The sequence below is a fragment of the Coffea arabica genome, chromosome 6c (assembly GCF_036785885.1).
Source record: "Coffea arabica cultivar ET-39 chromosome 6c, Coffea Arabica ET-39 HiFi, whole genome shotgun sequence".
NCBI lineage: Eukaryota > Viridiplantae > Streptophyta > Magnoliopsida > Gentianales > Rubiaceae > Coffea > Coffea arabica.
Genome location: NC_092320.1, coordinates 63,616,004 through 63,638,665, shown reverse-complemented (window position 1 = coordinate 63,638,665; position 22,662 = coordinate 63,616,004). Strand labels below are relative to the sequence as shown.

General features: G+C 38.1%; 2 protein-coding genes across 3 annotated transcripts; both read right to left on the bottom strand.

The window, feature by feature from the left end:
• Positions 1-8,603: 8,603 nt before the first annotated feature.
• Positions 8,604-13,746, bottom strand: LOC113692010 (ATPase 8, plasma membrane-type). Of its 2 annotated transcripts, none has more exons than XM_072054056.1 (14): positions 13,143-13,746; positions 12,846-12,965; positions 12,645-12,743; positions 12,411-12,548; positions 12,007-12,321; positions 11,459-11,905; positions 11,230-11,352; positions 11,038-11,142; positions 10,608-10,917; positions 10,002-10,516; positions 9,722-9,895; positions 9,429-9,611; positions 9,120-9,298; positions 8,604-8,952 (listed from the first exon to the last, which is right to left on the bottom strand). In XM_072054056.1, the coding sequence occupies exons 1-14, from the start codon at positions 13,191-13,193 to the stop codon at positions 8,916-8,918; spliced, it is 2,796 nt and encodes a 931-aa protein (XP_071910157.1). In that variant the 5' UTR covers positions 13,194-13,746; the 3' UTR covers positions 8,604-8,915. The 2 variants fall into 2 exon arrangements, with proteins under 2 accessions (XP_071910157.1, XP_027066143.2); XM_027210342.2 differs by having other exon boundaries at positions 8,604-8,939; positions 13,143-13,743.
• Positions 13,747-16,560: 2,814 nt separating this feature from the next.
• Positions 16,561-17,343, bottom strand: LOC113692056 (uncharacterized). Its single transcript, XM_027210396.2, has 3 exons — positions 17,155-17,343; positions 16,945-17,048; positions 16,561-16,837 (listed from the first exon to the last, which is right to left on the bottom strand). Exons 1-3 carry the CDS (start codon positions 17,326-17,328, stop codon positions 16,789-16,791), a joined length of 327 nt encoding a protein of 108 aa, XP_027066197.1. The 5' UTR covers positions 17,329-17,343; the 3' UTR covers positions 16,561-16,788.
• Between the last annotated feature and the right edge of the window lie 5,319 nt (positions 17,344-22,662).

Here is a 22,662-nt window from a genome sequence, read left to right as displayed (position 1 = left end):
GGCAGTTATAACCTATTTTTTGATAAATAATTGGAATTGCCTTTGCTTATCGATGATCAATTAGGTGAACCATTGCTGAAGTTATTCCTTGGCTAAATCCTTTGATTTTGGTAAATTGTTATTTTAATTTCTAGTTGGCTATTTTATTTTTATTATTTTACTCTTAGTTGGATTGCTTAAATTGTCACCTTCTGCATAAAAACACCCCCTTGTCACTGTGAATTTGAAAAGAAACAATTACTCCCAATCCCTGTGGATTCGACCCTACTCACCGCTATTTACAGAATTAACTTTAGTTTGAGCAGGTTTTATTATTGCACAGACTTCGATAACCTGTCAATTTTTGGCGCCGCTGCCGGGGACTGGTGTCAGATTAATTTGTTTTTTTTTTGAGTTAACCTTGTTTTCATTTTTAATTTATTTTTTTCTTAATTTTTTTTATGGTTTCTAACACTTCGTATTTTGGTGAGATACTGGATTTTGTTTCCGGGAAAGTCGATGTGACTAGTTTCTTCGCTAAGTCTGCATATGCAGAGGCAGTAGACTCTATTAGAAAAAGAATGGCTGCTGCAACCTGTAAAATTTGTTATGCCAGGGATCATTCAACCAGTATGTGCCCCGAATATCAAGATAATCTGAGTGTCCCATTCAATGATTACGGAGATTTTTCACCCTGGTCTCAAACGTGGTATGACCCTAATCCAAACGGGTATGATCAAGAATGGTGGGATAACTCCGGTTATAATTATACAACGGGGCCAATGAATTTTCAGCAGTATGAGTCTCAAGAATCGGCATCTATGTCAGCAGACCAACTATGTCTATTGACATCCAGAATGAATCGATTGGCTTCTCAAATGGAAGAATTGCCCTCGAAAACCATTGTTGATCTAGAAGAAAATGAGAGTGCAATTTGCTTGACTGGTGATGAGGAGCTGCAAGAGTGTCAAAATGAGAAATCTACAGATGCAGTTGAAAAAGAAGCCAAAAAGGAAGAAATGGAACCCCAACCGCAACCCATTCACGTGAAAGAATCCAGTGAACAATCTCCAAATGCGGTGACATCTCCTCCACTCCTTCATCAATATTCTCCTGACTCTTACTCTTCAATTCCTGTTAACGAAATTGACTTTATTATACCAGACAATTTTGAATTTCATGACAGGAATAAATTAAGAGTGGCGATGGCGAGATATCTTGAACCAATAAATGCAAGTGAGGGAGAAGTGAATGGAGAATGCAAATTATCATCGACTCGTTTGGCGCCATTCACTAGTCCATGGAAGCCCGTAGCTCGTATGCTCAAGGATTATTCTATTTACGAGGGTTATCAGGACTATATAGAGGATGAAGCATTAAGACGAGCCACACGATTTTATCCTCCATGAACAAAACGTGATAATGTCTAGCCAAAGACATTAAAGAAAGGCGCTCATTGGGAGGCAACCCAATTTCTTTTAGTTGTTTGTTTGATTTTAGTTGTTAGTTTAAATCTGTCTTCCTTGAATTTGACTGATTTTGGGTGTTAATTTTCGTTTTTGCTGATTTGTAGGTGATCTTCAGTCATGACGCGCCCACGTGATGACGAGCAGGAAGCTCACGATCAAAAACTTCTGAGAGCTCTCTTGCCCTCTTGACGCGCCCGCGTGATGATGTGCAGGAAGCTCACGATCAGAATCGTCCGAGAGCTCCCTTGCTCTCATGGCGCGCTCGCGTCACGTTCGCGGGAAAGGTGAGGATTAAAAATTTTTTTTTTCTTTTAACCGTAGCTACCTCTTTTCTTTTTGTTACAAAAGAAAAAAAATAAAAATAAAAATTTTTGAAAAAATAAAAAAAGAAAAAAGGAAAAAAAAGAGGAAGTAGTACGGAATCAAAAGGAAAAAATTTTCTTTCTCCTTAACCGTAGCTAGTTCTTGACTTGTCAACGTAAAAACAAAAAAAAAAATCCTTTCTTTTTCTTTCCTCTTTCTTTCTTTTCTTTCTTTCTTTCCCTTTTCTTTCTTTCTTCTACTCTGTTCCCCTGCTGGTCCGTCGCCCAAGACCAGCGCCGTGCGCCACCAGCGGCGGACCACCAGATCTGCCACCACCATCTGCCGGGGCCCGTCACCGACACCGCGCGCCAACCTCCACCAGTCCATCAGCCCTCGCACGCAGCTCTCTCCCCAGCGAGCCCGTTGCGCCATCTCCACCTGCGCGCTCCAGCCGCCACCATTTCGCCGCTGCACTTCAGCTCACCTCCACCAGCTTGGCGCCCCTCTCCGCTGAGCTGCGCGCCGCCGCCTGCTCAAGCTCCACAACCACCACCACAGCAGCCCCGCGCGCCGCTGCCTGTCGCCCAGCCGCGAGCCGCGAGCCGCGCTTCCTCCCCCCTGCAGCTCGTCGACGAAGTCCACCAGCCCACCACCAGCTCGTGAGCTCTCATCTCCGCCAGCTCCACCCCAGCTCGTTACCACCTGTCAATTGTTGGCAGGTGGAGGTATTGCGATTCCTGCCTCAATTTGTCTTATTCTGAACCCTAAATTGCGAAATTTTGCACCTTTGCTTGGGCTTCTTGTTGGAAAACAGCGGGCAGTAATTTTGGACATTTTCTGGTCTAATTTTGGGTAGAGTTGAGTTAAACTGCTGCGATATTTGGGGGTACTTTGGGAGTTAGTTGACCATTGCTTCTGGCTTTAATTTCCGCTCATTTTTGGCGCTGTTTGGGTGTTCGAATCTATTTTGTTCACTGGATTGGTTATTTGCTTTAATTTCTCCCTATGCACTCACCAGTGGTACTGGTGATGGTAGTTGTTTAACATCTGATAATCCTGTGTTCTGGATTGCCTAATTAAGCGAGTTGTGCCTATTAGGCGTTTTTGGTTGAGTCGTTCCAGTCCACCCCGTGTTTGAGTTTCTTTATAGCTAATAGCAGGGGTGATTTAGGCATATTCTGGGGGTGCTTTTTGGACAGAATTGGGTTTAATTGCTGCCATAGTAGGGGTATTTTCTGTTATTTATTGAATTATTGGCCGCTTGATTATTTTTCCCTGTGACTCACCAGTGGTACTGGTTGATTAATTTTCTAGTTTAAGTTCTTGCGGTTGAGTTGCTGCCATTGAATTTAATTCTTTCCTGTCTGTGCACCAGTGGTACTGGTTGCAGTGTTGCTTTCCATTTCTTAATCCTCTGTACTGGCCTGCCTATTTGATTCTTGGGTTTTGGTGCCTGAACTGTTCTCGAATTCTAACCATTGGTTGTTGCCATTGCCTGTTGCTTGGCCCAATTGCTAAGTTTTGATCGTTTGAGTTGTGCAATTTCTTGTCCAATTGGAGCCATTTTGGACAGATTTTGGGTGGGCAAGTTTTGCCGCTCTCTGTTGATCTTTGGGAGGCATTTCTGACCGTATTCTACGTATTCAAATTGGTTGAATTCACTGCTTTGTTAAGGTTATTTTTGGTATCACTTGGGTTCTACTTTGCTGATTTCTGTCTTGCGTCCCTTGAAGTGCCTTTGGTTGGGTATTTTCTGCATTTGTTTGTTAAATTGGAAGGCTACTGTGCCACTTCCATTGCTTATTGCTGTTGGTGGCGTCTAATTGACTTGCTGGGAGTATTTTACCTATTGATTTCAATTGCTAAATCTTTAGAGCATTTGTTGCGATTTTGGACTGCCTGCATTTGACCCAATTGGGGCCACCCGTGAGTATTGATTGAAATTGCTGTATTGTTGGGATATTTGTCTAGTCTCCGGGTGCCTGAGTTGTGCATTTTGTTGATTGGGTTGTCTACTAGGGAGGCACCGGTGGCTATTAAATTGTTATTGCTTTGAATTTGCTGTTTACATTACCTGTGGGCAATTTTTGTCTCTTGTTGATTGAAATGACATTTGGAGAAAATGGTAAGACCCGAGCCCTCTTCTTCTGCGCCTCCCCCATCGATGGCCTCTGATGTAAGTCGCACCACTTGCGGGCTCAGATTCACAACGTAGATGAGCGAGTGACGAACATCACCCGCCAAGTGGCAAGAATGTCTCAGAACTCGGCTTCCCTCCACTGTTCCCTCCTATCCCTTAGCTGTTCAACAGGGAAGTTTCATTGTTTTCTTCGTTTTCATTACTTTATTACCTCCATTGAGGACAATGTAGGATTTAGGTGTGGGGGGAGCAGTTATGGTGCTAGTGTCTTTCATTCATTTTTTTTTCTTTTTAGTGATTGGCTCGTAAGTGCATGCCAAGGTTTGATGTTGGATTATTGCCTCTATTTCTACTATTGCCAATTTTAATAATAAAAGGGTATCAAGTTCATGTGGTTGAATCCAAAAATATCTCTTTGGTGAATATCGATGATTGTTTTACTCTTATAATTTTTGGTTAACTTTCCTAGACATAGGGAATGATTATTGGCATTTTCATGTGAATTGGTCCGGTTTTTAACTTTAGTTCTCCATGTTTGAAAATGAGGCTAGCTGATGCAAGTTTTCTTTTGGTTCTTGTGTTATATTGAGTTTTTGTGATTTTTAGCTATGCATAAACTTGACTGTACTCCGCTATTAGTTACTACTGAGTAACCGGGGATCTGCACCTAAAAGTGTTGATTCTCGCGTCAAAAAGTAGTAATTGCTATGAGTACGTGGTCACGTGGCGATAGAAGCTGAGTAACCGGATTCCTTCATCTGGCCAATGTTGGAGTTCGCGTCAAAAGGCTCAAATGGCTAGCGACTAAGTCTTTTATTACTATTGAAAAAACAAAAAAGAATCGCAAAAAAAAAAAAAAAGAGAAAAGTAGAAAAAAAAAGTGGAGGTTGTGTTAGTGTGTAATAAAAGTCAGCTTGCCGAATTATGGATTTAATGTTGAAGATTTTGGTTAATAGTTGGACCATTTGCTGATGAATGTTGTGTGTCATTCCTTTTTCTTATATTAGTTAACCTGAAATTAGAGGAGTTTGTGGTTTAGAAGCTAACCGAAGTGATATTTCTTGGACTTGATCATTGATGCTTGATTATTATTTTTCTTGGTATCTTGGCAATTTGGTAGATAGAGCAATGGCCATTATCACATTTTGGTATCTGTTTACTATTCTTATGCTTGAGGACAAGCATGGTTTAGGTGTGGGGGAAATTGATAGGTTGCAATTTTATCATTTATTTTATTATTAATTCTCCTTATTACTTGACCTGATGTGAATTAATTATTAGATTCTACTCACTTTTCGTAATTTATATTTATTTCAGGGAGTAGAACGAAAATACCATAATAAGTGCCGATTTGACAGTTATCAGGAAAGAGTTCAAGTAGCAGGCATCCAGGGCATTTTTGGAACAAGGAGATACAAGTCCTTTTTGGTAATTCGCAGAGCGCAGCATTAAAAGGAGGAATGAAGGGCTGAAGTAGGGAGTCTTCTTCCCCCTGGGGGAACCGCCGCACAGCAGAGGGCTGTCTGGTCCTCTTAGTTTTTCCGTTTCTTTAGTTTTAGCTTAGGATTTTGACTTTTCTTCTCGTAGAAATTTTGGGTAGCCTTTAGCTTAGCAACTTTTGTTGACCCCTTTTTTTGGCCTTTTAGCTAGTTTGTTCTTACGCATGGAAGATGGCTGAATAGCTGAGGCTTGTTCTTTGTTTTTCTTTGACTTTTCCTTTTGGTTTGCTTCCTGCGGACGCCCAGATCGAAGGAAAACTATGAAGTCCCTTTTGTAGCTTTCTCTCTTTATTAAATAGACGAATTGAATTCCCTCAACTTGCGAATTGATGGCCGCAGCTTTTGCTTCAATTTCTTGTGGGTTTAGTTCATTAATTATGAACTAATTCTACAATTCTAGTCAAGGGACAACGGATGCTTTGATTCGCCTAAAAATTGTGAGATCGATTTAACTTTATCTTTTTCTTTTATTTATTGGTATTTGCATATTCTCTGATTGTAGTGCTTAAGGTTGTTTAATTAATTGATTGTCTTGGATCCGGATAATTAGTTAATTTAATAATCTATTGTCAATTGAGGTGTTAAATCCGTAATTGTTTAATTACCTCAAAATAGTGACAACTGGCACGATTAGATTCGTGTCAGGGGGATACGCGGGCTAATCTAAAATAACCCTGGTAGTGCGTTATTTGGTTAGAATAGGGCTCCTTTAATACGTAAGGCAATCGGGGAATTAAATTCTATGGGCGTACCTAGAATTATTTCTCAATTAGAGCAGTGATTAACGGGCGTACCTTAATCATCGACACAGTAAGGAGGGGTTGACTGTCTTCGCTTGTTTGGCAGTTATAACCTATTTTTTGATAAATAATTGGAATTGCCTTTGCTTATCGATGATCAATTAGGTGAACCATTGCTGAAGTTATTCCTTGGCTAAATCCTTTGATTTTGGTAAATTGTTATTTTAATTTCTAGTTGGCTATTTTATTTTTATTATTTTACTCTTAGTTGGATTGCTTAAATTGTCACCTTCTGCATAAAAACACCCCCTTGTCACTGTGAATTTGAAAAGAAACAATTACTCCCAGTCCCTGTGGATTCGACCCTGCTCACCGCTATTTACAGAATTAACTTTAGTTTGAGCAGGTTTTATTATTGCACAGGATTCGACAACCTGTCACGCACAACACACACTGACAACAGAGTGAAGAAGAAGACGCAGAAATGCTTTAATTAGGGCTCTTTTCTCTTCTGTTGGTACTTGGAGAGAAACTGAGGCAGTGGCTGGGGGTTTTTGTCGAACGTGGAAGCTATTATTAAAAAATAATTTCGGCGGGAAAAGAAAATAGGCGGGAATGCTGATGTCAATGTTGGGGAAATTACGTGGCATTCTCTGGATGAGTGACATGGATGGTCACTCTTCATTGACGGGTAATGCTAGCTCATTCGAGTTTGCGAGCTATTTAATTAGAATTGGGTTTGATTGAGGTCGAGCTATTTCAAAGTATTATGAAGTCAATTTCGAATTTAAGGATCAAATATTTAAGAATTTGACGAGTTAACGAGTATTGGATTAAATAATTAAAAATACATATGAAATAATGGCATTATTTTCGAACCTTATTATGTCGAATTTGAGTGTTTTTGCAACTTTCTCGAGTGAAATTTGAGGTTGACCTTCTTGATGAGTTCAAGCTCGAGCTCGATTTCGAGTAGCACTCATGTCATTCGAGTTCAAAATCAAATATAATATTACTTGAGTTCGACTCGATTTGGCAGAACTTCTGCTCCAGAATTTTGTCCCATAATGTACTGAGGATAGAAATTATTGGTCCTCGTACAAAACATATACAATCAGTTTTTTTTATTTATTTTGGTCCTCGTACAAAATAATTACAATCAGACTTGGATGTTTGATGTTTTAATTGACTTCCTTTAATAATGTTTTAAGTTAAATCTAATTATAGTAACTTTTTACAATAAGATTATCCTGTATTAATGTTTTACACAAGGGTGATCAATATAATTTAAGAAAACCAAATGTGGTAATGATATTCTTTTATGCAATTGAAGGGATACATTTTGATGACTCTACCGAAAGTGCTGCATGGTTGTTCTACAAGTATGAGTTGATATTCTTGGATAAGGAGTACTGTGTTGAAAAAAAAAACTCGAAGTAATTATGGTTTAATTAACAATAAACTCGTTTCTGCTTGTAAAGAAACTTTTGAAAAATAATCTAAGATGAATTTTATAAGTATCTTTTTTAGTTATTTAAAACAATCGATTTTAAAACCTTACAACCTCATTGGATTATAAATCGATTTCTCCTTACAAAGGACGAATGAGAGAGCGTCAGTTCTTATTCTCTCTCCCTCTCTATTATAAATGAGGGTATTTTGGGTATTCGACTTGCTACTTGTAAGTTGTAACTCAACTGGTTCAGAAGGTAATTTTCACTTTAATTATAAAGTTTAGGGTGTTCATATGGAAGTTTCTAAATGATAGGGGAGTAAGGTGTCTTTTTGCGAAACTATAAGGGGGTTTCTTGTATTTTATCCAATGAAGTAATTATGGTTTAATTAACAATAAATTTGTTTCCGCCTGTAAAGAAACTTTTGAAAAATAATCTAAGATGAATTTTATAAGTAACTTTTCTAGTTATTTAAAACAATCAATTAGTTAAATTTTAAAACCTTACAGCCGCATTGGATAGGATTGCGATCTTTTTTTCCTTTTTTAAAGAAAGGTGAATGGCCTTTTGCAATATATCACCAACATTGAGGTTTTCTTTAGAGGGCAATCAATACGTTTCTTGAGCTTAGGAATTTTCGGAGATTGAAACCCACAAAATTGATTCTTTGAAAAATTGGGCAAATGATTGATCTTTTTTTCCCCCCAAAACATGAACATGTTGCTAATGATTGATGAAGGTGTTATAAACATAGCTTACTCAATTTGAGACCTTCTTTCTTAAACTATTGAAGATCAACATGTGTGTTGTCTTCATGAAATGGATGCCTGGGGAGGCAAGACTGCTCATCAAAAGCACTCTCAAAATTAAATTGATTTTTCTGTAGTTTCCTAACAGTCAGTTTATTACCGATTACACAGTTCTGAATAGATAGCAGGAAAAAAAAATCCATTGTTTAAAAAACAGCAAAAAAGAACAGATAATTCTAAAAATTTGAAATAAAATCCTACAAAATGAACTTTTACAAAATCTGAAGCGGTTGAGAACAAGCCTCTTGTATTGATTTTATCATATGGAGAGGAAAACCAATAATAATGTTTTCTACATAATCATATCAATGAGCCTCTTCTTTTTTTTTTTTTTCCTGTCACTTCTAAAATGGTGATAATGTGATGTCGAAAGAATGCTGATTTGATCTCCAAATTTCCAGGCCTTCAATTCATTGATTCACAATCTGATCCTCTGAACATGATTTCTCCTAAACAGTGTAGTGTTGTTGGATGGTTTCGATGTCCAATCCCTTCAGCTTGACCACTGATTCGACATGTCCCTTAAGAGTGTGAAGCTCCCTCAATCTGCAACATAGCCCTTGGTGAGAACATAAAGTGAGTTTTTGAGAAATTTTACGTTAACAAAAAGGCACATTTACTTGTAAAAATCACATGCAAGTATAAAAGTTTTGTGATGGAATAGACTTCTGTCTTCATTTGTATCTTTGGAAACAAGAACAGCTCTCGATAAGATCATGTTTATACCTTGCAACCTCAGCCCTTCTCTTGGCCTGCTCGGCGATTTCAGACAGCTCTCTGTAGTGTTTGTCATTGAACAAGCCAGCAGATTCTGGAGTTTGAAGTCCATGAAGTGTGCGTTGAGCCAAGGCCCATTGCGCTTCTCTCTCTTCTCTGCCATAGTCCTTCTTGGTGGTGAAAGCAGTCTGAACAGTCCCAAAAGGGGAAATGGATGGTTTTGTTTAGAATGGTTTAGAATGGTTACAATGAAAATAATGTCTTCATGAAGTGTATTATGATAAGATGGAGATGGATGGTTTTGGCTTCCAATTATACCTTGTTCTGGATCATGGAATCCCAGGCCTTGCCACTCAATGCATAGCGGATGATGAACTTGAGGACGTCAAGAGGGAAGTAGGTGACAATGCTGAAGATCCAGATGACTCCAACCCAGCCCCATCCAATACCTTGGATTCTAGCAAAGCTCCAGTTTGCATAGACAGCAATTAAGGTAGCCACCTGAACGCAGGCAGTTAAGAATCGGTTAGGCATGCTTGCACATATATGTGATGACAAAAGGTTTCCACATTTTGACAAGAAAGTTGGCGAAAATGTTCAAAGGGACTCACCAACTGGGCAATAAAGAAAGCAGTGACAAGCAAGAGTCCAGGGCGTTCGACAAAGGACCAGCTCCTTGATCTAGTAACAAAGATCAGTGCCTGACTGATGATGCTAACTTGGAGGTAAAGAGCAGCAGTGAGTTCATCTGGGTGATCTCTGATTGACCTGACCTTGAAGATATTCTACTCAAAGAAAACGAAATGAATTGGTTAATTAATATTGTTCTTGCCTTTAGTTCAGCTGGTTAACTTGTCCTCGTATGTATCAACAGAAGGAAAAAGAATTTACCGAGAAGAAATCAGTGTCAGCTGCGAGGTAGAAGAACACCACCGTCATGACGGCAAGATAGGTTCCGAGGACAACACCAGTGGCAAAGATTTCCTTGAGCTTCCATGAATCAGGCACAGGGGATGGCTTCACTCTATCCTTGGAGATGGTCATGATGGTTCCATCATTCAAGATAGCCATGATCAGGACCATGAAAGGTGAGAAGTCGAACTTCCAGATGAGGGCAATGAGCAAGAATCCCAAGACAATACGGATTGTGATTGAAACAGCATAGATGGTATAGTTCTTCATCCTCTGGAAGATAGCTCTGCTTGTCAAAACAGCACTAACAATGACACTAAGTCCTGGTTCGGTCAAAACAATGTCAGATGCACTTCTTGCTGCATCAGTTGCGTCTGCCACTGCAATACCAATATCTGCCTTCTTCAGTGCTGGGGCATCATTCACACCATCTCCTGTCATTCCACAAATGTGCTTCCTCTCTTGCAACTTCTTCACAATTTCGTATTTGTGCTCTGCGCAGATTTAGTGGTAGTTATGGTACTAAGAGCGTTGAGAAACAAGTCATATCTCTTGTCATTTAATGCGATGGGTTGGCAAAATTACCAGGGAAGACTCCAGCAAAGCCGTCAGCCTTCTCAATTAGCTCATCAATGGGAATTGAAGCAATGGACTCATCCTTGCTCTGGCCTAGCAGGGAGGACGAGGGATACATGTTGGTGCCCATTCCGAGCCTACGACCGGTCTCTTTGCCAATAGCCAACTGGTCACCAGTGATCATCTTGACATTAACACCGAGATCAAGAGCTTTCTTGATGGTCTCTGCACTGTCGTGTCTTGGGGGGTCAAAGAGAGGCAACAAACCGATGAACTCCCAGGGGCCACCAGCACTTTCTTTGTTCTTCTCAGGTACAGCCTATGACATATTACACAATCATCTTTAGCTGTACTAAAACCGTGAAGTTTTCAATGATGTGAATCCTGGGGTGAGGTGACATAAATGGATAATTCTATATTCAGTTTCATATCAGCTCACCTGTCGGGCAACACCTAAAGAACGAAGGCCACGGTTAGCAAAGTTGTCAATGATGTCATGTGCCTTCTTCCTCACTTCCCCTTTGAGTTCGCAAAGATCAATAATCTGGTGGAGCAGTGAAAGTGTTAGATATCTAAACCGAAATGTAAATCAGTGCAATTTTGACACCAAGTGAATGTTAATTTATCTTACTTGCTCAGGAGCACCCTTGCTGCTTCTGTGCCAATCTCCATTGGAGTCAATGTAGGTAATTGCTGTGCGCTTTTCTACTGGATTGAAAGGAAGGAAATGGAGCTCAGTGATTCCTGCTCTCGCCTACAAAGATCAAACAAGGCTCACAGGCATGAACCATATGGGAAAATGGAGTCGAAAAAAAAAAAGCCTTCTTTTGTTAGAACTCAGAACGGGTCCAATTCATTACCTCCTTTGGGTCACTCAACATGTTAACAATTGAAGCATCAATTGCATCCTGGTTCTCAGTTCTAGAAGCCCTAGCAGCGTACAGTACAACACTGTCTTTGTCCATGTTCTTGGGGAATACCTCAATCATTTGCTTGTCAACAGTCAACTTGTTAAGGGTGAGGGTTCCTGTCTTGTCACTGCAGAGGACATCCATGCCAGCCATCTCCTCAATAGCTGTCATCCTCTTTGTTATGGCACCTTGCTCTGATAGCCTGTGAGACCCAATAGCCATTGTCACAGACAAGACTGTTGGCATGGCAATTGGGATACCTCCAATTAGCAGAACCAGCAAATTGTCGATTCCTTCTCTGTACTTCCTTTGCTGCACTGGGTACATCACTACAATCTCAATTACCATACCCAAGCCAATGGAGCATATGCAGAAGTTCCCAATGGCAGTCAACACCTAATAGAATTCAGAAAACATCAGCAAATTAATTCTTGCATGCTATAAAAGTCAATTCTTTAAATGAAATGTTTTCACATTCCAACAAGAAGTTGCACTACCTTTTGGAAGTGACCGACATGGTTGGTGCTATCAACAAGGTGGGCAGCTTTGCCAAAAAAGGTATGGACACCAGTGGCAATGACCACAGCCTCGATTTCACCTTGCTTGCAGGTGGAACCAGAGAAGACTTCATCACCAGGGTTCTTTGTTACAGGTAGTGACTCACCAGTCAGGGCTGACTGATCAATCTTGAGAGCATCTCCCTCCAAGAGACGAGCATCAGCTGGGATAATATCTCCCAACTTTACACTAATCAAGTCTCCTGGAACCAGGATTGCTGCGTCCTGCTCCGTCCATTTACCGTCCCTCAAAACCTTCAAATTGATCAAATGAGGACTCAAATTTATTGATTAACTCTTTCAAAGTATTCACTATGATGAATGAGAGAAACACAAAATGGTACCTTGGTTTTGGGGGCAAGACCAGCCATGAGTGCTGCAGCAGCATTTCCTGCATTATTTTCTTCAATGAAACTAACAGTTGAGTTGATGATGAGCAAGACGGCGATACCAACAAAGTCTTGCCAATCTGGAGGCTTGCCCTGCATTTGGAACCAAAGAAAATATCAGCCCATAATATATTACAAAATTAATCTCATATTCTGAGGCAAAATTCTGAAAGTTTTATAGAAAATTACCCCTCCATTGGCCAAAACAATTGCCATCACAGCTGCACATTCCATAACCCATGACAGAGGATTCCACATGAACCCCAAGAACTTAAGAAGCTTGCTTTCCTGTTATTAAACATATATATATATATATATTCTTCAAAACTCAGTTCGCTGTTTGGTTTGATAAATAAAAGAATCTCTAAGCAAAGAGAAAACGTAATGGACCTTTTTCTCCTCGAGCTTGTTGGGTCCAAAAATTTGGAGCCTCTTCGCTCCTTCCTCTTCAGACAAGCCTTCCCTGCTACATTTCAGCTGCTTGAACACCTCCTCAATGGGGATGTTTTCCTGTCAAGGCTTTTTAGTATTAGCAATCTTCTTTGCACATAAAACATTCAACTCTTTGTTTTCTTTGTTCAAGTTGATAATTTGGCATGCATGCATGCCTGCATTATCAAGTTGTCCATAAAATACGACAATTATACAAAACAACAATGCCGCTACATTTTCAGTAGGGATACTTACGAGATCTACATGCTCATTCTTGATCTCTTCCAAAGAAAGATCAGAGGCCATGATTTCTATATTTGTGTTTGGAGAGTCAATTCTATTATAATAAAGGAAGAAAGATAAAGAGTACTAAATCTCTCTATCTCCCCTCCTTAATGGGCTCTACTCTTATATTTTTTTTAACTGATGCCTTTCCCTCCCCCAAACTTATATAGATATGGTCTGAAAGTGAGAGGATGCACTTGGAAGCCCACGCTATTCAGAGACCTCCTTTCCTTATATTTGGCAGGTCGGGGACGTCCTTGGAAGGCCTATAAAGACGGACGAATCATAGACACCCGACCTTTTCTCCAGCTCTCAACCTTGCGTTTGAGCAGACGATGAAGTGTATGGTTAGAACATAAAATGAGGGTAACGTTAGGCAGTTATCATTAATCGGGGCTCTAAAATACTTTTACTTTTTGTGGGTTGTTCAACTCCCAACCCGCGCCCCGTTGCATTTTAATTTCCCTGCCCCCGTCCCGTTTTCCCTCCCGGGGCACCCATGGAATTAAAAAAATTTTATTATATAATTTTATTATAATTAAATTTGAGCAAATAATCACTAAATTATTATTCATTTTAACTTCACAATTGAAACTGATAAAAATAATTAAACAAAGGTTAATAAAACAAATATAACTAAAATAATCAAGTTTTCACTTTTGATACAAATACAATCACTAAATTATTATTATTATTTTTTTTTAGAAAAAACTATTATTGTATAAAGTGTAGTTAGGAATTTAACATAAATGTATTAATAAATTTAGTATAAATAATTAATAATTTTTATTAATAAACATGTATAATTAGTAGTATAATTGATAATATCATTATATATATAATTATGTACATATATATATATATATATATATATATATTTCAAACGGGTGGCAGGGCGAGGCCCCGTTTCTAAACGGGGGAAAAATCCCCCCCCCCCCCGGCCCCTACCCCAATGACCCCCAGTGCGGTGCCCGCCCTCGTTGCCATCCTTATAAACTACCTACAATATATATAGAGATACATCGCATATAGTGACACAATAAAACCTCTATAAATAATAATCTTGGGACGATACAAATTCTATTAACTTAGAAAGGTATTAACTAATCAATAAATTAAAAATTTGTTAGTTTATCTGAATGTACTCACAATTCAGAAAAATAGTCAATCTAATCAACTAAACTTTTATTTTGTCTTATAAAAATATGAATTATTCTATTAATAAAAGGAGGATAAAAATCCAAGGAATATAAACTAATCAATATCAACTTGATTTACAAGTATAATTTAATTCAAGTACAAAACTTTTAGATGTAATAAGAAAAAATAGGGATGAGATTCAGGTTGACTTAAATAAACAATAATACCCTTATTTTAGTAAAATATGATGTGTAATTTTAGTGAATTATTAATTTATCATATGAACGGAACCAAAGGATTATATAAGCTTTTCAAAAAAAAATTATTATCTTATTATTTTATTAAAATTACTAATTTAGCTCATTAACCCAAGATGGCACTGAAAAAATTATTATTTAATAGATATTATTAATTTATAAAATATTAATTTATCGAGATTAAGAGAAATATAAAATAAAGTTGGAAGGTTCTTCCGATTAAGAGTGAAAAAGAAAACAAAGTTAGAAGGTTCTAAATGACAAATGAGAGTTTATATTGTCATGATTGAACATGTTACACGTAGTAATTTTTATATCTACCAAGTAGTATACACTAAAATTACAGCTCTTTTTTTAAATTTTATGATAATTCGATGGGTGGATTGGACTTTATGTTTCGATGGATGGATTACATAGAAATTAGAATTTCCATGTCTCCACCACACAGGATGAATAATAAGTACCAATAATTTGAATCGAAGATTAATGGGCCTCTTTCCTTTTTTTGTTAATAAAAAATAAATTGAGGAATTGTATATTGCCATTTTGGTCTTGCTTTGAAATGAGACTTTAAACATAAAAATTTTACACGCTAAATGTAGCTTTCAGGATCATTTAATTGTTTTCATTTCAATGCCGGGTTGGCATTGGGCAACGTACAAGTGTTATTCAATGACGACCATAAAGCTTATATGCTTTTAACTAGATTGATTTGCTCTTTACATAACAGCGAATAACCTGGCACACATAATACCACCAATTCCTTGTCCCATCCTCTTTGAACTCTCTGTTCTAAACTCTCCCAACATGCACAATGGCCATTGCTTTCTTTCCCTTGTTTAGAAGGACCACTTGCAAGATCCTAGGACTCCGCATGTTTGGATCGTAATTTTCTACGGACAAACTTTTACGTTTTCTGTGAACACATTTTTCAATTACTTTTTTACCTTACATGTATCAAATCGATACAGTATATTCTTCTACAAAAATTCCTAAAAATAACACGATATAGTGCAAAATCAACTTTAGAACTGCACCCTTTCCAAAATTCAAGAATATGCATCCCCAATACCGCAACAAATGTTGCTTCCTACCGAAGCTTTAACAGAATCAAATAGGGCAGGGATGCCCTGTACATCTTGTCAAATGCGTCCAAGTTTTATACACCTAGAGGACCTTATTGCAATAAAGGCAGCCAGCCATTTCCATTCTACAGATCAAGATAAATGCACAAACTCTACATACTTTCTGCATTAATTCAACACAAGCTTCAGAACAACTGAGACCCCTTCAAACAATGCCCAATATATGCTTTTAATCAGCAAAACAACGCCAGAAAATGTATGTCTACCACCAAATGCCAGATATATAGAAACTGATGATCAAGCAAACTCAATTCTGGAATAATTGAAGAAAAAGGTTTTGACATTTACCATAACTCCAAACCTAAGCAAGGCAACATACTTCCAATTTAACAGCCCTGCCAACAAGGGAATGAAATATCCCAAGTCTACAGAAATAAAAACAGTTACACATGGATTAGGAGCACCTGCTAAAGAGACCAAGAATACCAATGTTTACACAAAAGGTGATATCGTGCGAGGTTGAGCATCACATATGTCGTATAGACCCAAAAAAAGGATATCTCTTCTCCTAGTAGGTAGTTCATTGTCATCCCACATAAAGACCAACCAGTTCAATTCTTACAAAACCAACCAATGTACAAGCTAGTCCTGCTAATTCATACCAATCAACAAGCTCAGTTCTAGTGATTAATTCCAATCCAAAAGTTCAGTTCTATAGAACTTTAGGTTGCCTAATTTCATGAAATCGTATATCCCAAATTAGGAACAGAAGAAAAACCCTACTAACCACAATGCCGTTTTCTCATATTCAAAATCATTACAAGATAGCCCCAAAACAAAATCATGCCAAATTAATACAGAAAAATAACAAAAGCCAAATCATTGCAAGGAAAGCCACTTTAAAGATGTACTAAAAATAGATAAATTCATCACCATTAGGATCATTAATCCAACAGTAAATACACACAGTATTACCAAATTCAATTAAATATCATGACTCACATTTTAAATCCCATTTATAATAATTCTTTCACAACTACACACACACACGCACGCACGCACGCACACACAGACACACACACACTGTCACAAGTAAATTAACACTATCAACAACGGTATTCGAAAACTTTTCATCTAAAACCCTAGCTTGGTGCGACGCCAATGCCTCCGCTTTGCGTTGTACCTGATGCCCACAAACAACGAATCAAAAAACACAGGATATGATTGCAAGAGCAGCGGCTAGAGTACTAATTATCTCAAATTAGAGCTTAATCAAATTAATAAAAAAACCTGATAGTATTGCCAGTTCGCATCCGAATCCAGTGAGGAATGGGTCGGTTCTGCCTCTTCTTCTTCGCCAACTTCTTCTTAATGACGAAAGTCTTGTGGGAAGGCTACAAAAAATTAAAAGTAAAAATTAAAAAATTGAATAAAATATTAACCGGAAAAATGCGAAATATTTCAAAATTCCGAGGCATAGGAGAGAAGGAAAAAGTTTACCATTTTCGATGTTTGGAGAAAAAGCAGGAGCAGTGTCAGAGAAGAAGAAGAAGAAGAAGCGGGGTTGAATGAAAGACCAAAAGCCCTAATCTTGGCAATTTTGAAGTAAATGACACAGTGGCCCGTCAAATTGGAGGAAGCCCAAAGAATATGATCTTTTTCAGCCCAGCTCATGATTACTTTGGAAATCTCAAAAGTCAAAAACAATTTTGGAATAACATTAGAAACCTCCCTATACTTCTAAGGGAAAATGGCCAATTTAGTCCCTATACTTTTATACTTGTGTCGATTTAGTCCCTTTATTTTATTCTTGACTAACTGGATACCTTAACTTAAAATGCAAGTCCAATTGAGACCCTTTGCGGCGGCGCCACCAAAAAAAATTAAGTAGGCGGGAAATTGACCACATAATGAGGGTTATTTTTGTAACATCACTTATGGGGCTCTAAAACGGTAACAAAATGAGGAGCTTAAGTGAGGAGTTTTAGACTCTGAAATCAAAGTGAGGAGCTTAAGTTGAATTGAAGAGCTAGGGTTCATCCAAGAAACGGATAGTCTGCGTAAATTCGCAGATTGTGTACAGAATCATTGCAAATGCAGGTAAGGAGAAATTGGGCCAAAGCAATATCAAGTTTAGGTAGCGTTTCGAGTAATAATGGCGCAAATCGATTTGAAACAGCAACGGAGATTTATCGAGGAAAGGATGAATGCTATAATGGAGACCTAGCTGTGCGCTGCCACTACCTTGAAGAGTGTCGAGTAGTAACTTCGTGGACAGAATCAAATCCTTCGAGAAGATTTCACGGCTGCAAAAACTATGGGGTACTATTTCTTGGTTCTTGGTAAACATATTTCAAATATGAAAATTTAATGAATTTTGTTGAAGTAAACTATGAATTAATTGTGAATGCAGAAATCTAGAGCTTGTAATTTCTTTCTATGGTACGATCCACCCATATCTCAGAAGATGAAGAATGTAATTGCTTCATTATTGAGGGACCTCAGACGTGTGGAAGTAGAAAATGCAACATTGAAACTTGAGATCCGAAAATTGAGAACAGAAGTGAAACTAATGATATTGGCATGTGTTTGTTTGTGTTGCTACGTTTTAATTACTACCGTGCTTGCTAGCAATGGAAGACAAAAGCAAGATGTGTTGGAGTTGAAAATGTTGAACTAGTTTTGGACATATTGTAGATCCTTCAAATACATGGTTGCTAATTTCTCCTGAATTTGTACATGTTGTCAAGAGAAATATGGTAGTATGTTATGAACTTTTGAGGAGAAATGTGATTCATTGTAAACTTGAATGTGAATGATAAGTAGCCAAGTGCACTAGTTTTTTGGTTTTGAATTGTTTGGGAATTGGTTTGGTCACTGGAAACTTGTGGAAGCAAAAAAGAAAATGGACAAAATTGAAGCCTATTTATGGACATTTCCACCTGGAGCTTTTCCAACGAAATATCTAACATGGTTAGCCAATAAAGTTGTTAAAGGACAGAATTTTGCTTGTAATTTGACCCTTCCATTGGGCACCAATTCAACAAAATAGCTTATAGAGTTAAATAAAGGTTATGCAGTCAGAATTACACAATCAAGCTGTCTGCTAATGCCAAAAGTGCCACCAAAACTAACTACAACAGCCAACGTTTACACAAACAAGCTGTCTGCTAATGCCATAAAATCCAAAAAAAACTACAACAACCAACATTTGAGCAACTTGGTTCAATGAAGCCAACGCATTTTAACCCTTCCACTACAAGAAGTCCCAAAAATAGTCAAAACTAACTAAATTAACAAAAAGTAACTGCCATCAACATAGTTCAGCAACATATGACTATCTTCAACTGTCTTCATTATTGTCCATGAAGTTATCCAATTCATCCAACAACCTATGTGCCTGCAAAATACATTTGAAATAAGAACCAGCAAAGAGTAATGACTGATAGTTCGAAATTAGATCGAGTTTTTAATGCCAAAAACATACAGTTTGTTTTCTTCTTTTGCCTTTCCTGGAGATACAACAGCAGCCATCCTGGATCTCCAAAGTTAGGCTCACACGCAGGTGCAAGTTTTTTTGCTTTGGCTTGGAGCATGACAGAAAAAACAGCAGGCAGTACGACGAACTCTTTTTGAACTTAACTCTAGAGCTAAGGATTGCACATGAATTTTTTTTGCCACCTCACCAGTTTGGATATTGACTATTGAGCAGTGAAACATACATGAAGTAAGCATGCCATTTAAACACACTTAATTTAAAAAATATGCAAGTTTCGGTGATTAAAAAATATACCTTAATTGGACTTTGCGGCTGCCATATTTTTTGAAGGTTCACTGTCTACTTTAGTGATTGTTGTAGACGCAGACGCATGTGTTTCTTGTGTTGCTTGGGTATTAGTTGTCTCTGAGGCAATCAATGGACAAGTTCTGACATTGTGCCCAAGTCCTTTGCATTTTCTGCACTTGTTGGAGTTCAAAGGAGGTTGCCTTCCACTACCTTCAGCAGCCACCGCATCAGCTGCATGGTTCAATGGACATCTTCTTATATTATGCCCTTTTTTTTGACATTTGGTACAAGTAATCTGTGCAACACCCTTCCTAGAGAGTCTCGTACAGCTTTTAGAATCAAACTGTTGCTCATTTGGTTCCCTTCTCCTTGTCTTTTTGGGCCTCCCAGGAAGTTTCAACTTTTTTGGTGCATTAGTAGGGTCCTTCTTTGATTTGATCCAGTTGTTGGGTCCATTAATCGGTCCAATAGCTGGCTCATAGGCTTTCAAATAGGCATCTCTTGAATAACAAGGATCCACAAGATGCTCTGGCTCATTTTGCTGCAATCCAACACAACACACAACATGCGAACATGGAATACCGGTAAGTTCCCACCGCCTACATGTACATGTCCTTCTCTTCATATCAACTACAAAAATGCCTCTGTACATGTGTGTTACCTCGAATCTGTCATCATTAGCCCACCTTGCAATGTTTGACTTGGCATCATCCTTAGCTTTTTCCAATTTTTTTTAGAATTTTGGGACAGATTTCCTCATTCCTTTTTCTCATCCATTCTCTCTTTGTCTGAAGCCGCTCTATAAGATATATTCTAATATTTTCAAGCATGCCAAGAATAGGTTTTTCCCTTGCATCTAAAATCATCGAATTAAAGCTTTCACAAAGGTTGTTCAGAAGAATGTCACATTTAACTGTAGTCCAAAAATGTGACCTTGACCAATGTCGGGGCGATGTATTATCCATTAACTACTTGTGTGCACTCTCATCATATTGTTTCAAGGTGTCCATTTCGGCCTTAAATCTGTTTACATATGTTGCCCTTGCACAGTCCCAAAACATGCCCTTATTGTCTCTCCAAGATGCCATTTCTTGAAGTTATTATGTAGATGTCTCACACAGTGCCTATGTTCCACATTTGGAAGAATATCATGCATGGCTGAACCCAATCCCTGCCATCAATAAATGCCAAAAATTAAGCAATCATGAAGTAAAGTAATATGGTATTTAAAACTCAGCCATGGTCGTATGCATTACCTTTTATCGATCACTTATAAATGTCCACTTGCTTTGCTTATGGATGCTGAGATCAAATTTCAAAAAAATCGATGAACCACCTCTAAGAATTCTTATTTTCTACCTCAACAACTGCATATGCAATGGAATAGATGCAATTATCTGCATCTATCCCTACAGCTATTAGTAGAACTCCCGGGTGTGGACCACGTAGATGGCAGCCATCTACATCAACAACAGCTCTACAGCTGGCCTTGAAACCTTTCTTCAATGCTGCGAAGCAAATGTATAACCTCTGGAATCGCTCTTTTCCACTAAGCTCATCAATCTCTGTTTCCATATGAATAGTTGATCCTGGATTTAATCGCAATAGTTCATCACAATAGTTCCACATCCTTTTGTACTATTCCTTGTAGTTCCCTTGGATCAACACCTTTGCCTTTGCAAATGTCTTGTAAACCTGATCTTTGCTAATATGCACATTCAATTCTCGATGGACTTTTTCCTTAAACTCTTCAACTGAAATCTTCCTATTCAACCGCAAGAACTCTTTATAATTTACAATTAGAAACCTAGAATTGGCCAGCTTATGGTAGAATGTTCTTCCGCATCCATGTTGTGGTCCTATAGTCCGTATGACAAAGGCATCACTATTTGGTTCCTTGGTCGCATAGAGGAATCATTTGCACTTGGCATTCTTGCTATTTGCCCTTATTCTATTGGTATCATTCTTCTTTCAACCATGGTCCTTGCCTCACAACACCCCAAAATAATCAACTGTAGCTTTGAGGACCTTTTTTGTATCAAACAGTAACCCAACAAAAAATCTTGGATCTTTCATATCAATTTCTAGGCTAAACCGAACATACCTTGACTTCTTTGGGCCACTTTCTTCATCCGAGGACCCATAATGTCTGTTTAACTCTTCTGTGTTCATTGAGTCTGATTCTTCTTGGACAGGAATCTGCTCTCCATCATAAATGTTGAAATTAGCAGTAGCATAAGTTTCTCTCACCTGTGCATGTTCTTGTTTAGGTGTGTGTGTTTTTTTCCTGTTCTCTTTAGCACCTGTCTCTGAACATTTTCCCTGCATACCAACCCCAAGATTGCCAATCTGATTTTCAAATGACTTATCAATATTGGATGTACAATTCTTGTATATTATATCATCATCATCTTTGCTAAAATCATAATTACTGTAATGAAAATCATCACAACTATCATCACTGTCATCAGCCTCAGCCTCCTCACCATCTTCTACAGTTTTACTAACTCTTCTTTTGCATTTTTTCCCTTTACCCCCATCAACTTCTTCAGGTGTTGCATGAACTGAAAATTCATTACTCTCAAAGAAGTTTTCAAATGTCATATCTACATAGAACAAGTCTTCATCTAAAAACTTAACAAAGTCTTCATTTTCTTGAGTTGAGCAGCCCTTACTAGCATCATTTTCATCTATTTTTGTCAACAAGTCTTTATTTTCAGTAGTTGAGCAGTCCTTGCCAACATTCAAAAGTCTGATATGAAACTCACGAACTACATAAAGTTCAGCTTTACCACTATATTTACCTATACAAGTCATCTCCCGTATATCCTCCTTAACATGTATTTCTCTAAGTCTTAACTTGCTATCTACTGAAGGGATTCTATACATTGTATACTGAAGGGATCTATACATGTATCTATAATCATCAGTACACCCAAGATACTCACAATAAGTCTTCATAATTTTCAGGTTCATTCTTGGGGCAATAACCCCTTCAAAAAGCTCCATGCTAAACCCTACATATTGTTGTTCTATTTCTTCAACATAAACCCTGCCATAGTAAATGGCCAGGTCAAACACATCCAACTGTTCACCTATTGTGTTTTACAAAAGACGACAAAGAAAAAATATATGTTAAACCCTTGTCGACACATGCTCCTGTCCGCCCTTTAAGCAACATGAAAGCAACTTCTCAAAAATAAAGCCTTTGGGACCACATG

Excerpts from the sequence above, each read along its gene's own strand:
- LOC113692056 (XM_027210396.2), bottom strand. The coding sequence starts at position 17,328 with ATGAGCTGGGCTGAAAAAGATCATATTCTTTGGGCTTCCTCCAATTTG. Across the intron at positions 17,049-17,154 it reads TTCTCCAAACATCGAAAATG|CCTTCCCACAAGACTTTCGT; the intron begins GTAAACTTTTTC and ends AATTTTTTGTAG. Across the intron at positions 16,838-16,944 it reads CGAACTGGCAATACTATCAG|GTACAACGCAAAGCGGAGGC; the intron begins GTTTTTTTATTA and ends TGTGGGCATCAG.
- LOC113692010 (XM_027210342.2), bottom strand. The coding sequence starts at position 13,193 with ATGGCCTCTGATCTTTCTTTGGAAGAGATCAAGAATGAGCATGTAGAT. Across the intron at positions 11,906-12,006 it reads ATGTCGGTCACTTCCAAAAG|GTGTTGACTGCCATTGGGAA; the intron begins GTAGTGCAACTT and ends GAATTCTATTAG. Across the intron at positions 11,143-11,229 it reads GCAAGGGTGCTCCTGAGCAA|ATTATTGATCTTTGCGAACT; the intron begins GTAAGATAAATT and ends CTGCTCCACCAG.